Source organism: Halichoerus grypus, chromosome 6, assembly GCF_964656455.1.
Source record: "Halichoerus grypus chromosome 6, mHalGry1.hap1.1, whole genome shotgun sequence".
In the NCBI taxonomy this organism is placed as follows: Eukaryota; Metazoa; Chordata; class Mammalia; order Carnivora; family Phocidae; genus Halichoerus; species Halichoerus grypus.
In genome coordinates this window covers 53,266,038-53,283,636 of record NC_135717.1, presented here as the reverse complement: position 1 = coordinate 53,283,636, position 17,599 = coordinate 53,266,038, and the positions used below count along the sequence as shown (strand labels likewise).

Genomic DNA, 17,599 nt, shown 5'->3' with positions numbered 1-17,599 from the left:
TGAAATCTCAGACCTTGGCCATGGGATACCACCTAACCTACTGGTCTCCCAGACGGTATGCTAAGGTATTTAGGGGACCCTACAGGGCATTAAATTACAGCTTCTCTTCGGAATGGGAGTAGAGGTGTCTTAAACTTTCCCCGCTGACAGGAAGCAGTATCATACTGTGCCTGAGACGTGGCTCAGCAGTCTTTCTGCCCCGGGTTGAACTCCGAGTCTGCCCCTTGCTGGCTCTGTGATCTGGGGTGATCCATCTGACCATGGTGCCTCAGTCTCTGGAGCAGTTCCGTTTTCTCAAGTTCCTCATAACTGTCGTGATAGCATCTGGTCATGTCATCCGCCCACCTAAACCTGTAGAATCAGATCCCAACCTGTGACAGGGCTCAGAGGCCCGTTCTCTTCCCTAATAGGCCCCTCCTGTGTGGGCCCCACCCATCTTTGGTGTGTTATCATTCACCCAACCAGGCTTTATTGAATCATGGCTGGCCTGCTTGTCAGATACCCCTCACACATCGGGTCACATTTAGTGGGCAGTCTGTTGGTTTTTTGCTTGTTTCTTCCCCGCAAACAGCACCGGAAGCACCGAGTCACGGCCTCCCCGGGTAAAGGCATGAGATCTAGAGTCTGCCTGCCTGAGTTTGAAGCCCCGGGTACCCCATGACAGTTGTGGGACCTTTGCTGTAGGAATAAAAGTGACAACAGTACTTGTCTCATGGGCTTGTGGAGATGAACTGCGGTAACGTGTATATCCCTGAGCACTTCTGACGGCCTTGTGAGATGCCAGATGCTGTTCTAAGGTCTTACTTGCTGCCAGGCTTTTAACCCTCACAATGTGAGGATGAGTAAGTGCTGTTATTTATCGAGAGGTTCATTTAACTTGCCGAGGCCACGTAGCCCTGGAATCGGGGCTCTCCGCCACGCGGCCTGTGGCGGGGGCCCCATGTGTTGGGAGTTGGGGCTGCTTCCCTGTGAGTTCCTGTCGCATAGCCCTGCGCCCAGCACACGGCCCAGCACAGAGTGCGTGCGTTACGAACGCCACGCCGCTGTAGGGGAACATATATGTGAAGACAGTCTATAAACTGAAAGGTATCAGGATTCTGATAACACCACAGGTAAACGTCCCCCCAAGTCAGTGTTTCTTCCTTTAGAATCTCAATCCCGGTTGCACATAAGAACCAGCCGGTTCCTGGGCCCCTCCGAGACCCGTTCAGTCAGACTCTCTAGACTGGGGCTCAGGTGGCTCTGGCTTTTCAAACTTCCCAGGCCATCTTCCTGTGCAGCCAAGGCTGGAAATCACGAATTTAGAACAACATCCCAGGTGACCTTTCTGCCCACATTTCCTGCTTCCCGTTCTAGAACCTCCAGCTCTGAACAAAGCACCAGGTTCTGTTTGAGGAACAGATTTGGGGAGTATGGTGGCTCGTCTTTGAGGGCATTTGAATCATGTAGTTGGAAAGGCCAGCCTGGGATATATCTCCGAAGAGGTGTGCAGGGAGGGAATCAGCGTCCAAGCTCGCTCTCCGGGGAGCCGCGTAGGAGAATTGGTTCTCGTGGTCTAATTTGTCACCCCACGTGCACTAGAATGGAAGTCAGAGCGGGGCTTTGTTTTTACTTTCGCTCTGTTTCATTCTTCCCTCTGCTCTCTGACCGAGGAAGTGAAAGTCTTGAAGGGTACGCACCAAGAGGAGACTTTTCTTGGGCTCAGCTAAGAAGGTCTGGGGGTATCGAGCGGGCTTATGAATTCTGATAAAGGTGTGCATCCACACACACACGAGGCCCGTCCAGTGTACCTCAGCCCCAGCGAATGTTGTCGTGTTCCCTGGTCGTGACAGTCTTGGGGAGCTCCTAGGCAAAGAAGGCAGCCTGGGATGAGGATGTCGACATAAGCTGGGGTGTGGCAGGGGAAGCGCAAAGAGAAAGTGTGTAGGGAATTAATAGGCATTCTTTCATAAGCATGTGTCAAGAACTGAGTTACATTTTGCACATACGGTCTTATGTCATCTTCACAACATTTGTAAGGTCAGCGATATTAAACCCATTTCACAGAAAGGCAGCTAAAGCTCTGAGAAATGAAGCTACTTGGCCATGATCCCACAACAGTTCATGAGCCCCGATTCCAATCCAGGTGTCTGACCCCAGGCTGCTCCTGTTTCTTAACCTGAGAGATCCTGGGTCCTTAAGGCCCTGATCAATGCCCAGGACTCCAGCTGGCAGCTCACGGGGTCAGTTTCATCCAGGGAAGCTCTACTAGGGTATCAGAGAAGGCACGTTTGGTCTAAAAACCTGGCAAACTGAAAGCGAGGGTCCCACCACTCTCATGCCTCTGTGTTCATCTGAGAAGCATCATGTGGAAGAACATCGGTCTGGAGTAATTTTTAAAAATCAAAAGTCACTGGGGCGCCTGGGTGGCTCAGTCGGTTGGGCATCCAGCTCTTGGTTTCTGCTCAGGACAGGATCTCAGGGTTGTGGGAGTCAGGCTCCGCACTCAGCAGGGAGTCTGAAGATTCTTTCCCTCCGCCCCTCCCCCAACTCACATCATGGGTGCGCACACTCTCTCTCAAATAAATAAGTCTTTAAAAAAATAAAAATAAGTAAAAAATCAAAAGTCATGATATTGAGGGCAGATGTGCACGCGTGTGTGTGCATATGCACATGCTCACACACTGTATGACCCTGACCATGAACTTGCAGGGTGAGACTTTCCTTTTGGTATCTTATGAAGTGTTCAGTGGCAACGCTGGAGTTATGTTTCTCTGGAGCCTCGCGCTGGTTCTGCAGGGGATGAGAATAGGTGAAATCAAGCAGTGGGAAATCGACTGCATATCCCAACCCCTCTGCTCTTAGAAGCACAGAACTCTGGGGCAGCAGAGTCGGGAGAAGCGCCTGGAACTCTGAGCTGGGCCTGGGACTCATCCTACCACAGCAAGGACTTTAGAGAAGCTCTGGGATGAAGATGTGTTATATTTGCATTGCCTTTTTTTTTCACCTTCTCATTCAAATGCTACGGCCAAGTTGAATCCTTGATTTCTTTGATGGAGACTTTCAGAGAGGCTTTGAAAGACAGCAGCCCAGACAACAAAGTCTCCTTTGTGCCAGTGACTGGGGCCCTCGTCTGACCCTTCCCTCCTAGAAGTGAAGGAAGGAGGGTCCAGGAGTGACAGCTCCCTGCCCAAAGGACACCCTGCCTAGCAACCAGTGACACTTGCCGCCGTGGGGTCACAACCTGGGATGGTTTCTCTCTCTCTCCAGATTGACACGCTATTATGAATGTAAAGCGTATTGACTGTGCGCTGGGAAGGAGAATGTGAGGACGAGTTGGAGGAACACACGGGCAGCTCCCCAGCTGAGCCATTGCTGGACGCAGACACCAGCAACGAGCGGGGTCAGAGGGTCCCCCACACTGCACACACATCATCTTGCTGAAAGTCTTCAAGTGATATGTTGCAGGTGGCCCGGCCAGGCCTCTGATTCAGTTTGATGAAACGATTTTGACACGGAGAGACAGGCAGGTGGCAAAAGCAGGCTGGGATGAGCACCCGCGTCCTGACTTTTCTTTATTCCCATTGTCAGACCATCCCCATTTGCTCAGCTGCACTTCGTAAGGGTGCTGGGGGCTAGCAGGCCCTAAGCCAGCCCTTCTCTGGAAGAGTCCTGCTGAACTTAGTGGAGATCGCAGCAGTTGCTGGTGCCTCTGATGTTGGGACACACTTGAATTTGGTGGGCGTTCGAACCAGGAGAAGAGATGAGCTCACGCAGGGCTCGTGTGAGAATTGAGGGGCCTTGACCTGGGAATGGAACCCAGGGGAACACTTCCCGTCTCCCTGCCTCCCTGCTCACTCATCCATGGATTCTTCCATCCATCCATGGAACCCTTTACCCCTGGCCATGTAGGCCGAGCTTAACAGAAAGGAGCATGCGACACCATTCCTGCTCCCAGGAGGTGGTCATTCTTGGAAAGACACAGATGTGAACAAAGATGAAAGTGTCAGAGGGCAAGTGCATCAGGAGAGGCAGGGGTACCTCCCGGAGCGGAGCCAGCCGTGGAGCACTGGGGCGGCAGGGGGGGCGCCGGAGGGAGTGGTGTGAGACGGAGACAGCTGTCTGCACGGGGGTCAGCACGCAGGGTCCCCAACGAGAGGTGGTCTGGGCAGTAGACAAAGAGCAAGGGGCCCGGAGGCTGCGGGAGCAGATGTGCAGAGCTGAGCCGGGCAGTCAAGAGCAGAAGCAGGTGGGAGCAGAGAGACCCCCTTCGCCCTCCCTCTCTCCGACCCGCCCTCCTGGCCATCTCTTAGGCGTGTGCCTGTAGACCTGCCCTAGGGGAAGGGCGGACCCAGGCCATTCCCTGCCTCCTGGCCCACGACCAGGGCTCCCATCCATCCCTCTGGGATCCAAGAGCACTTGGCTCAGTTCACCTGCTTTCACTTTTTTGAACGTGGTTTTTTTAAACACGGTTCCTTCCTCTCATCTTATCGGTCTGCAGGAGGCTGTTTCTCTTTGCTTGGATGGGGACTGACTTCGCGTTTCTTAGGCGGCTTGGCTTTCAAATCAAGACAGAACGTCCATGCCAAACTGCTAATGTCTGACATTAGCATGTGTTTAAAATCTAATAAAATATTGCCTCCAAAATTTTTGGCCAGATTCACTTACGACAATATCTAAGGCCTCTCCCAGAATGTAGCATCCAGTAGTGAGAAATGGCTCTAAAGTCCGCTCCAAGCAGCAGAAACGGTGCACGGTGCCTTGTCAGGAGCTAAATTAGCAAACGTGAGCTGCATTTCTTTCAGTCCCAGAAGCTAGGTGGAAGACATGCTCTCTGCTGGCCCTTCCGTGCAGGACTGTACGGGGAATTCCTTGTCTGGTGTACTTCCAGGGAAGGAAGTGTGTGGGACCTTCGCCAGCCTCTTCAGCCTGCTGATGAACTTGCCCGTGTGACCTCGTCAGGTCTGCTGGTGGCCGGAGTTTGTTTATCTCCTATGCCCCATCCTCTGCCGTGGCCTCTGTCTTCTATATGTCCTTAATCCCCCCTATTTTATACCATTTAAAATGTTGTAAGCCTTCTCCAAACCTGGAAATGGTTGGGGGGGGGGCTGGTAAATAATAAAATAATATTTTTGATCTGAGAACGAGGATATTACGAACGCACAATTTTTCTCTGGACCCTGCGGCGGATCATCTGTTCTCATCCACTTAATTAGCATGGTGGGGGGGGGGGCCTGTGGTGCCTTTGGCATTGCTGCTTGTCTGACTTTAATGAAACTGCTTTTCAGGAATAAATATTTTTCAGCAAAGTTGATCTTTGCCTCCCGGGACACCCGTACCTGCACTTTTTCATCGCTCCCACCCCCAGGGGAGTACCGTTTTAATCATATTGAAAATGACATCATCAGCAGAGCATGGACTGTCTCTCCAGCATGTACCTGCCAACAGTTTGCAGGAGCAACGGGGGGAAGGATCCACAGGGAGGAGGCTTGAGGAACTTCCAAATAAAATGCTGACAAACAATGGAAAGCTGGTGCCTTGTCTCCAGGCATCTCCCTGGAGCTGGAGAGACACTTCTTTTTCTTCTAGCCGATAAGTGTCATTTTAACCCTGCAGAAGTGGGAGGCGGGGACAGATGGGAGGAGGTAAAGTACTCCAGGGAATGAGGCAGGTCTTACTGAGCGGACACGGGAGTGGAGAAGGCGTGCCATTTAGGGCAAGTCTCCCCAGATAAGTTGCTTTCCACAGGAAGTGGTCTGCTTTCTGGCCTCCTTACTTCGTACTGCATTGATTCATGGTTCCTGACATAAAGGGTGTGACAGTTCAATCAAAAAGAGGATTGAGATTCTGATCAGAGTGGGTTTCTTGGCGAAGTGATGAGAAGTTCAGTGATTTGTGTGGGGATTCAGTTACTGGTCGAAGGAGAAAAGGGGAACCTGCTTTTCTAGAGCACCTTTCATGCACCAGGTTCTTTATAAACGATCCTGTCTTGATCTTCACATTGTCCCCATGTTTCAAAGCAAAAGTAAAGGCCGAGCAGCATACACATAGGGTACAATTGTGTTTCCAAGCCCTGTGGTCTGACTACAAGCCCACTGCCCAGATATCATGAAGGGACACTTACACTCCCCCCCACCACCGGAGACTCTCCCCCCCTCCCACCACTGTCCTACTAGAAGGCGGGTCACCTTGTTTGAACACCAGCCACACCCAGGGCAGAGGACTACCAGCGCCACTTCTTCTCTCCGTGACATTGGAAAGGTAGCAGATCAATTACCTACCCCAGCAAATGGTTCCACCTCTGCTGGTCCTCTCTGCCCTATGGCCATACAGTGCCTTCGCTGACAACACTCCTAAGAGCTCCTAGCCACTGCGGACCATAAAAGTGATGGTTGGAATGATTGAAGCCGGCCTGAGGCTTCGTGGCCTCTGTATGTACCAGAGACAGCCAACTTCAAAGATCCAGTTTCGTGCGCTGTTGAACATCGCTCTTCTCCACACTTCCCTGAGCATCAAGCAAAGAGAATAGGTCAGCGTGCAATGTCAGAAAGACCTCAAGTTCGAATTGGGTCCTGGTACCTTTTGGCCGACTGGAAAAGTAATCTGCCCATTTGGTCCTGGAGAAAACTCATTTCACCTCCCAGTGAATGTATGGGCAGTTTACACCCCAAACTCGTGACTTATTACTCACTCTCAGACAAGATGGGGTCAAGACGAAGTTGTAGAGCCGGCTTCTTTTTAAAGGAAAAAAAATACAAGCAGTAGACATGATGCCTGTGGAGGATGAAGCTTGAATCCCAGGAACCTCGGCATCCCCCTCTTTGCTAGAAATATCTCAGAGTTAGGACTGCAAACTTGACGGCCCTCCCCGGAAGAGCCAAGTTGACGACTGTGTGTCTTTTTGTGTTTTCGTCTCAGTGAAACAGTTATTTCATTACTGCAAAGAGGCTGCCAAGGAGAGCCACCCTGGAAGAACAGTCCTTGTGACATTGCCGTGAGCGGGCTGGAGTCTGGGGGTTACTATGTGAATCAGCAGGCGCTCCCTAATGAACACCTGCCCACCCTCCCAGAGTCCCAAGGGGGGCAGAGCCTGACTAAAGCAGGCTCCCCAGCCGGCTGGCAGAAGCACTTTGCATTTCTGGAGGAGCGGTAATTATGTACGCCTGTCAAAGCCTTCCCATTGGGCATCATTCAAATGCAGGGATGAGAAGGACGCAGCTTCCCAGACGGATAGCGGCCCCAACTTTTCGGGGCCTGAGACCAGGCTGTCTCTCAGCGAAATGTGGAAGAAACCATGTGGAAATAAGAGGAAGAGAACAAGGGGATAAAATAGTATTGTAGAAAGAATGCTCTCCGGGAAGTGCACAGAGGTGGAGGGCTGTTGCTGGAGTCCCCATCTCCGAGCTAGTGGCAGAGTCTGTTGGCAGGAGAGGGAACAGGGAAGGCGGGGGAGGGAGGCCATTAAAGGAGCCGGTTGTGACCTAGTGGGCTAGTGGGCATCAGGGAGGAGTCAGGGTAGGAGGAAGAGGTGCACTGAAATAGGGGTTAGGAACACGGACGTGATGCATCCCTTCTTGGGATTCTTCTTGGTGCAGCAACGCAATCTCTGCCTGGCAGATCTGTGCTTGAGAGAGTATGTGGGTGTCCTCTCCCGCGGTCCGCTTCCCCGCCAGGCTGCTGTAACAGTCAACCACGCGACCCTTCAGTCTATCCCAGTCCACCAATGAGAAACCTGTATTAGGCACCTGCTGTGTGTCGGGCCCCATGCTGGGGTGCAGGGCTACACTATTTCATAAAAACCTGATCCCTGCCCTTCAGGAACTTATTGTCTGGCAAAATTCTATTGCATTTGGAAAAAGCAGCTCAGTCCCCTCCTGATGGCACTGTTGGTTACTTGCTGGATCCGTACCCAGTCGTTAAAGCCAAAAGCTTTGGAGCCACTCACAGACGTAAGCTCTGCATATACTCTGTGCCCTTGGGGGGTTGTGACCTTGGACACACTAGCACTTGTAAGCCCCCGTGTCCTCCTCCAGAAACTACTGCAGGATTGTTCTGAAGATTAAATTAGATGATATAAATGCAGCTTGCAGCCCAGAACCGGGCAGGGGAAGGCCTGCCGAGAAGGACAGTGTTGGGGGGCAGAGGCCAGGAAGCCAGCAGCCAAGGTGAACTCCCTCATCCTTGGATAGGCTTCTCCACCCCGTGACCCTTCGTCTCCTCCCCTCTAAGTTGAGTGGGGTGGGTAAATGGTCTCCCGTGCTCTTTATACGACCCAGCCTTCCAGAGTGACCTGCACTCACTTGCTGTAGGGTTAAGATGTGCCGGTTACTAGGGTGGGGGGTTGGCCAGTTACTTCTCTCTGTGCCTCAGCTTCCTCCTCCCACCAAGTGGGGGTGATAGCGGCATCTACTCCTGGGCTGCTGGTGAGGACTGACCCATCGGTTTGTGTAAAGCACCTCAGGCAGTGATGGGACAGAAGCCACACCCGTGGACAGAAGCTGTTAGTCGGCCGTGTCCACGCTAGCTTTGCAGACAAGTTGCGTTGCTGGCCACTCCTAAGCTGAAGATACAGCATTTGTCTCATATCCTCTCGTGGATTGGGGTTCAGGCTCGATGGGGACCTCTGAATAGAGAGATGCTCTCCCTGGCAGGACCAACTTAACTTCAGGACCCCTGCTACCTATGGGGGGGGGGCCTGGAAGCCCCCAGGCCCCATTGTTCTTCACATCAGCCTGCCTAAAGGACCCAGCCTCCCTTTGCCCCTGTCCCAGAGCCCAGGGCTGTGCTCTGAGCACAGGAAGGAAGCCAGCCTCCCACCCAAGCTAATCAGCCAGAGCATCAAGAGGTGACTGGGGAGGGGAGTGCTGCCGGACCCTTGTCCCCGTGCAGAATGACCTCATGCTTTCTCTCCATCACGGGCGCCCCCTCCCCAGGAATAATGGGCAGCCAACAAGCGCTTGCCTGCTTATTGCAGAGCCCCCGGGGGCAAGGGGAGGGCAGGAGACAGGCTCCCAGCTGCTCGGGAACACAATAACAGGCAGGGGCTTCAAAGGGGCGATGAGCTCAGACGTCATGTATTCGGAGCTGCCCTTCTGCACCCCTCTCTCCCTCTAGATTTCCACTGGACTTTTTAGGGAAGCAAGAAATGACATTAATGATGCATAAAATAAAGGTGGATGTTTTAAGGCAGGAATCCAGTTCATGGACCTAGTTGGCCATTTTAGAAATGGGCACTCTGAGGCTCAGAGAGGTGGTACGTTTTGTCTAAGAGCATCCGTCTGGGATGTAGCCGTGTTAAGTTCATAGTGATGGTAAAATACCATGTGGGAAACTAGAGAGGAGCCAGGGTGCCATTGGTCATCCAGTTCCTCTCTCTGGGCTCTGCCAAGGCGGCTCACGGTGATCATCTGGAAGGATCATCACCTGGGGACATCCCTAGAGCAGTTCATAGCCCCCCCTCTGTGTGAAGTGTTCTTTTGATCATGTCCCACCTTGGAAGGCAGACCAGGCATGAAACAGGGTCTATTCTGGAAGCCTGTGTGTGCTGGGAATGAGCACATTTCCCCCTGGAATAGTCGAGAGCCCTGGGGAACTCAAATCTGGGTGGTAGGGCCACATTGCAATGCCAAAGAGCTACTCTGCCCTTTTCCCTGAAGAATGTGACCAAAACCCAGGTTTCTAAGCTCTGTTAGCCCCAGAAAGGCCATCCTGCCAGTGTCTTGAGCAGCTCCCATCAGGCAGCACATTTCGAGTGGGACATTTATAAAGAGATTCTATTTGTCAAATATAAAGAGGAATAAAAACTTAGAAGGACAAATGGAAAAAGAATCTGAGAAGAGAAAGGAAAATGAAAAGGGAGAGACTACTGAGCGAGCGTAGTTAATTACAGGCTGGGAGAAAGTCAGTCTGAAATGTACTGACCTCCTGGGGCCAGGACAGCACCCGTGACCCAGAACAGGCTGCTTCTAACCTGAGACACGCTCAGCTTGCCCAGTGTGTCCAGTGGAACTTGATTGGGCCACCGGCTGCCTTTCTGGCCGCGCTCCCAGCCTGGTCCCTGCAAAGCCCCACAAATGTTTATAGCACAAGTAACTAGCAAACTGTAATCAGCAGGATTCTGTAAACATCCCTTGAAAGTACATAATGGCATAAAGCTTTCTGCTTACCCAGCAACTTTCTCTAAGTGAGTTGAAGAAATGTTCGGAACAATGTAGTTCATTAATCACTAGCATGTCAAGGTGGGATATTGTCTCCGTTTGCAAGATCGGGAAATCACAGAGCTGATGCCTTAAGTGGTTTTTAAACCAACCATACAGAGAATTAAAGAGTCATTGATATGGTGCCTGAATCAATCAGGATAGGCGAGGTTGTGCTGTGAGGACAAACCACCCCAAATGTCACAGTGGCTTAACCGCTCACTCTACACACCTGTCAGGTCAGTGGGAGCGGAGCCCTCCCTGCCAGCGATCAGCAGCTCTCCGCCGGGCTGTCACCACTCACCGTGACAGTAGAAGGAAGAGTGTGGCTTTTCAAAGGGCATGAGATTCAGAAGTTGTAACCTCAGCGTCTTCTGCATCCGCTCTCTTTCCCTTCAGTGCCTTTATCTGCCTATTTGTAAATTGTGCGTAATAAATTTAGGCTTTTCTTCACTGAGAGTGGTGCATGTGACCCATCATAACTGTCGTGTAAAGCAACGGGACTGACCTTTTTCATTTTTTAACCGAAGATGAGCATTCAGATAGGTACAGTCCTTTAAAAGGGTTAGTTTGAGATGATAATGTATCCAGTGGTGTTGCTGTTGCTCAGTTGAGGAGTCACCAAGAAATTTCGTTTTCCCACTGTAGATAGGGTTGTGGTTCAGGCTAAATCATAGGGCTCTGTCACCACAGAGAAGCCAGAAATCTGTCTCCATGAGGCTCCTGGAATGGCATCCATTACTCTGGTGATTTCTTCAGCATGTCGAGTCAGTTCTTAAGCTCTGCAGACTCAGAAACATGACTTTTCATCCTCGGGGGAAGACCCACATTACTCAAGTTCAAAGTACCAATGTGTAAATCCATACTGAGTGTACTGGCTTCCGGTGAGCGGCACAGCCCCCACCCAGACGGGGCCCTCGGGGCACGTGATCCTTGACCTCCCGCCCAGGAAGGAGAGTCAGCAGGGGCAGGATGGCAGAGGGGTGATGCGCATGGCCCTTGAGTCTGGCCTGACTTTGTCTGGAATCCTGGCTTTGCTGTGAGAGCGAGGACTGCCTGCCTGCCATCTCTAAGTCTCAAAATCTCCACTGGCAAAGGAACGATAGGATCTTATTCTAGATGGTAAGGCGATCGTATGGGAGAGTGCTCAGCACCATGTTTAGGACATAGTAGGGCTTCGGTGAGTTCTTTAGAAAGCATGACGTTAGAAGGAGAGTTACATGGATGAGCATTGCCTATGATCAGCTAAAGTAGCCCCCTGCCTCCATGTCTGGCCTATAAGAGGCCTTACCGCTGGGGCCCCAGTATCCAAGCCCTCTTGGCTAAGACCCCATTTGCTTCCCCCTTCTATCCCTCTCCCCCCACACACCTTCCATTCACCCCACACCTTCCATAGAATGATTACTATACTTAATGACGTTACAGAAAAACTGTACTAGCCCTGAGAGTAATTCTTTCCCTTCCTGGGTGAGTTTATGTGTCTCTGATCAGTTCCATTGAGATGTTGGCTTTAATATTTAATCTTAAAGGGAAGGAAATCTGGTTTCTGTCATTTTCAGTTTGGGGTCAGAAACCTCACCATAAACCCCAAGAACCCACAATAATTACCTAATAGTCACACCTCATTTTATAAAACCAGTTGGACCACCTCCACCTCCCCCTCTGTCCCACTCACTACACTCGACTTTAAGTAACTTTTGCCACTTAGAAAAAAAAAAAATCAACTCCATTCTGAGTGCAAAAAGTTTATCACCAGTGAGGATGCTTTTACAAATATGACATGAGCTTCAAAGGCAACCCAAAAGATTATCAAAAATGTTTTAAGAATTAGCAGGCATCATAGGAATACTGTGACTACTTTGAAAGGAATAGCAATCATTTGGATAGATAAAGTATGGTGCATTGCGATTTAAAAGTCAGCCTACCTACCTTACCTTCGGTCACGACCTCTGCATTAAATGCTCTGTACCTGGGCAGCCAGGGACCTTCTGGGGCGGGGGCGGGGGCGGGGGGGGCTGGAGGTAGTGCTGAGCCTGCAGCAAACACAGCCCGCACCCCACCCCCCTTTGATCTACTTTGTAATTGATTGGTGACATCCTGAGCCGAGCCACGTTTACCCCACCGCATCCGGATCCCCACGGTAGGCTGTCTACCGTTTATGAAGGAGGATCTTACAGAAAATCTTGAATTCCCTGTTGGTTACAGGGATTACTTATTCACTTTTTCACATTTTAGCATGAGCAGAAGTATAATATATTAGATAGTGTTAGTTTATCGTAATAGATTCTCCTGTTGATTTCCGGCTTCCAGGGAGAGGACGCTCTGCCCTAGCTTCAAGCCCAGTCCTGTCGTTTCCAGTTGCTTTTATTGGTAAACTGATGGTCATGGAGGCCCAGACCCTGCTACCCTGTGAGCCCAGGAGTGAGACAGCAAAGGAAACTATCTGCTTTGGCATTTTAAAATGAACATGAGCTCGTAGGCTGTGCCCCTGATAAGCGCTCCTTATCGGCAGGTGCTATGTGCCACTTACTTCTCTGTGTCCTGCAGGATTGGCTAGGTGCCCTGCACACATTAGACAGTCGGTAAATATTTGTTCAATTAAAGGGAAGTGTACCTGAATTAGTCACGTTGGGCTGCCATTACAAAATATCACAGCCTGGGGGGCTTGAGCAACAGAAATTTATTTTCTCACAGTTCTGGAGGCTGGAAGTTCGAGACCAGGGTGCCCGACCTGGGTGGGTTCTCATGAGGGCCCTCTTCCTGGCTTGCAGACGGCTGACTTGGCCCTGTGTCCTCACATGGTGGAGAGGGAGAATGTGAGCAATCTCTCTGGTGTCTTTTCTCGTAAGGTCACATCCCATTCGTGACAGCGCCACCCTTATAACTTCGTCTAACCCCAGTTCCCCTCCCAAAGGTCCCATCTCCAAATGCCACCACAGAGGGGATTTAGGGCCTCAACATACAGATTTGGAAGGGGACTCAGTGTGGTTCATAGCAACACTCAGAAAGTGAAATAAGACATTAAACTGTCATGGTGCCTGGGTGGCTCAGTCAGTTAAGCGGCTGCCTTTTGGCTCGGGTCATGATCCCAGGGTGCTGGGATCGAGCCCCGCATCGGGCTCCCTGCTCCGCGGGAAGCCTGCTTCTCCCTCGCCCACTCCCCCTGCTTGTGTTCCCTCTCGTGCTGTGTCTCTCTCAAATCTTAAAAAAAAAAAAAAAAATATGGACCTCGACAGTGGTTTCATGCCTAAATCTCTGGCACACTCCTTTAGATTGGCAGAGGTGTTTAAAAAAGAGTTTATGATAAAAACACTCTCACATAAAGACTGTTCTTCTCCTTTGGAAAGGCAACTGGAGGGTGAATTTGTCATTTATGCTTAAATTCCAATCCCAAGGTTCTTTGGCCTTAATTTTAACATTCCTGGAGGAGGGTACTTTTAATGTTTGTTATTCAGAATTATGGAGTGGATAGAGTGGTCAAGGGCAGAGTCTCTGGAGCGAGGATTCAAATCCCAGTCCCAACACTTGCTTAATCTCTGGTGCCTGGTTCTGCCCCATATGACAGAGTTAATAACAGGAGCACCTCCTGGGGTTGTGATGAGGAGCAGAGATTCTGGTATTTGTGTAATACAAGTGCTTAGAACAGGGTGTGACATGTAGCACATACTATGTGTCTATATATTACGTGTATATACATAAAAATATATCCATATAAGGCATCTTCCTGTTGGTGCAGCATAAAATGTTCTCCTGTGTGGGGAGAAGAGCCGGAGGGCTTGACAACCTGCCAAAGAGCAGGTACCATTTGTTCTAGAACAAACTACCAGGGCAACAAGGCGGAAGGTCTCCACCTGTTCGTCACCCTGTGCTTGGCTTTTTGCTCGGAGGCGTCCTCGTTGCCTACTCCTGTGGGTTTTCCAAAAATCATTTGTGTTGATGTACTTGAGCTTTGAGACATCCCATTTAAAATATTCTATCAACCTGAGATTGCGTGTCTTAGGAAAAGTCACTTCTACTCACTTGTCCTTTCTCCCCCTTACTCTTCCTCCAGCCCAAGCTTTTGGCCAAGGAGCTGCTGGACCTCGTGGCCTCTCACTTCAATCTGAAGGAAAAGGAATACTTTGGAATAGCCTTCACAGATGAGACGTAAGTGCCGCCACGGGCCCTCCAAACCTGCAGGGAGAGTGAGACCCTGACATTGCGCTGTCCCATCTGTCAACAGTGCATTCAGCGGGCCGCTTGGGTCCTGTGCTATGGGGTCGGTCCAAGTTCATCGTCCGAATTTCAAAGACCTTGTGATCATGCCTGGAACAGCCAAAGGATATAATTAGAGCAATGCTCATATAAAATTATTAGGTAAACTGGTTCTTATAATCAAGCAGGTCCATGTTCAGAACTGACATGTTTATTTTTTTTTTTAAGTCGATTTTGTATGGGTTTGTTTCCTATTAGAGTTAAACGAAAACTTCTGGAAATTAAATATTTCTCTCCAATGTTAAAGTAACAGTAACAGGAAATGAATTTGATGATAAACTCAAAATGAAAAGTATCTACGCAGTTTCACTGTCTCGGCTGAAAGAGAATATAAAAATCGAAAATTCGTATCATTCATCTGATGAAAAGTACATTTGTTTTCAGTGGTTTTCAATTTGGCTCTATAAAGTGGCGTTTTGTGACCCAGGCAAGGAATATCTTTGCTAAAATTTCAGTTTCCTTCTTAATATACTGTTACCAAAGAGTACGTTGAATACCTGCACAGATTCCTAGATAAAATGCAAAAAGGAAATGTTTCACAATTTTTTTCCTTTGTGTACACTCTCTCTCTCTCTTTCTCTCTTTCCAAATGCTTAGAATTACAGAGACAATTTCCTAGAATATTAAAGAGAATGGTTAGGTTAGTGGCTGGACAAGACAGTACGGGGAGGGGGGCGCGTGCCCCCTCCATCAAGATGGTGCCATCGAGGCAGGACAGACTCAGACACGAGGGCAGGAGGGGCCCACATCGGACAGTTGGAAGGGTCATCAGATGTACCTGCACACGGGTGCACTTAGCCTCAGGAGCTGCAAGTGGGCAGGGTGGCCATCTGATTGATGTCTGCCCTGGGACGGTGTGAGTAAAAGGGCACGTAAATGAGGACTGTCTTGGATGAACTGGAACATTCACCCTCTAAATTAGCAACGTTCCACGTGGTGGTGTAACCAGGTTGCAGGCGTGGGGAGCAGAGCTCTGTCTTCCTCAGGAAAGCCAGGAGGGGCCAGGTCGGCCTCGGGAACTGGGCAGGAAGGAAAGCAGGAGAGTTGCCCTTGTCTAGAATGATCACTGTGCCTACGAGTAGGGCCAGTGAGCACGGCTGGGAGCTGGAGGAACCTGGTGGGAAGGAGCCAGCATAGTAAGAAAATAAATGCTTTAAAACAAATATACATCGCAACTCCATTCACAGACGTAGATGTTTTCTACCCCTTTCCCTGAGAATCACGGTTAAACCCTCTAAATTGCTAGTCATACATTTCACTAATTAGAAGGAAACCAGAAGTTTCAATTAATCATATCCCATTGTTCACATTGCCCGAGTATGTTTACTCTTGTAAAAGATCCGTGCACCCTGCGTGAGCCCCAATTAGACTTCCCTTTTGAATAAACAAGAATCAAAGAATGAGCATGTTGTCCCAGGCCAGCGAGGAAGAAATACGCCTGCTGAATGGTGCACCTCTCTGCCTGAACAGCACAGGCCAGAACGAATCAGCTGTAAGGTAGGAAGCACCCTCAGGGCGCCTGGGTGGCTCAGTCGGTGGCGTCCGACTCGTGATCTCAGCTCAGGTCTTGATCTCAGGGTCGTGAGTTCAAGCCCCACGTTGGGCTCCATGCTGGCGTGGAGCCTACTTAAAAACAAAACAAAAAAACCCAGCCTGTGTGCCGTCGATCTTAGTGCTCCCGGTTCTCTGGGCTGGCCAGGAAAGCGTGAGTGTGCCCCTGAGCACGCGAGTGTGAGGCCAGGCTGCCAGGAGGCGTCCTACTCCCTTGAGTGATGGAACTGGAGGTGTGGAGGGCTCTGTGGGGGGAAGTCATGGGAGGATGGGAGCCATCCTCTGGCAGGGTCCAGGGAGAGTGTGGCCACCCCCGTCCCCTTTACCCCAGGCCAGGCGGGAGGATCCGTCCAGCAAGTGTCAGAGCAGCAAAAGCTGATGGGAGCTCAGTGGGCAAAGGCTGCAGCTGCCAGGTGGGCCCGACTCACGGGGACCCGGCTAGTGTCAGGGGCCCCGCAGAAATCAAGAACCAGAGCCCCCAAGGGACTAGCCAAGGAGACAGAAACAAAGGGGTGGCCGCGACTCAGGGCCCAGTCAGTTGTGGCCTGACAACCCCTGGGGCCAACAGATGTTGGCTGATGGCCTTGTGGGTCATCTGAACTTTCCTCCTTTTCCTGGTAGGAGGGAGGAGGACAGTTGCCACCATGAAGTTGTGCCTGCAGCTGAGCCCCCGCCTAGGTTGGTCGTTGCGCATCAGTGAGCACTTAGCCTTGCGATAGGCACCTCTGGCCCTCACTCTGGGCGCTGCCAGACTCACATACAATCTTTTATTTCTTTAAAAAGATTTTATTTATTTATTTATTTGAGAACGAGAAAGCAAGCACTAGTGGTAGGAGGGGGCGGAGGCAGAGGGAGAAGCAGGCTCCCCGCTGAGCAGGGAGCCTGATGTGGGACTCGATCCCGAAACCCCGGAATTGTGACCTGAGCCGAAGGCAGACGCTTCATTGACTGAGCCACCCAGGCGCCCCCAACATATAGAATCTTTTAATAGCCGTGTGTTCAAATTGTGCGTGTGTACTATGATGTGCGGTGTGTGTGGGTGAGGGATTTATGCAGGTGCAACACTGCCTCCTATAATAAAAAGAAATTGAAGTTCCATCTTTTATTACAGCCCATGGTGTACCTTGTGGATTTGCCTATTTCCTAATGCACATCAAACAAGACTAACATTTGGAAAGGGCTCGTGAGCTGTAAAATACCGAACAAGTGTACGATCCCCCCAGCAGTATCAGATTCCTTATAGTAGACTAGATGACTTTAAGGTCATCGATGGCCAGCAAGGCCTTTCGTACTAACTGCTGTTGATGACATTTTGTAGGATCTGGATGGGGCTGGAGACGAGGTCTATAAAAGCAGAAGGAAGACAGGAAATTGGAAGGTTCTCTAAGCTTCTCTCACACCATCAGGTTATATTCTTTAATAAAGTGCCTAAATCCACCAGGCACAACTTTGGGCCCCAGGATATTTAATATCATTGGCTAATCCGCAGTTTTGCGGCATTAGTACTTGCTTCCCCTGTTTTAATTTCACTTTTTAACTTTTTATTTTGAAATAATTAAACTCACAAGAGTTGGCAAAAAGAGCAGAGTTCCCCACAGACCCTCCACCCAGCTTCCCGA

At 50.3% G+C, this 17,599-nt stretch overlaps 1 protein-coding gene across 12 annotated transcripts in view; it reads left to right on the top strand.

Moving 5' to 3' along the window:
• FRMD4A (FERM domain containing 4A) overlaps positions 1-17,599 on the top strand; it is a 596,094-nt gene that overhangs the window by 432,849 nt on the left and 145,646 nt on the right. For all 12 annotated transcript variants that reach the window (XM_036114111.2, XM_036114096.2, XM_036114077.2 and 9 more), the window contains one exon: positions 14,227-14,321. In XM_036114111.2, coding sequence (XP_035970004.2) covers positions 14,227-14,321 — 95 coding nt within the window. The remainder of the gene's footprint in view (positions 1-14,226; positions 14,322-17,599) is intronic.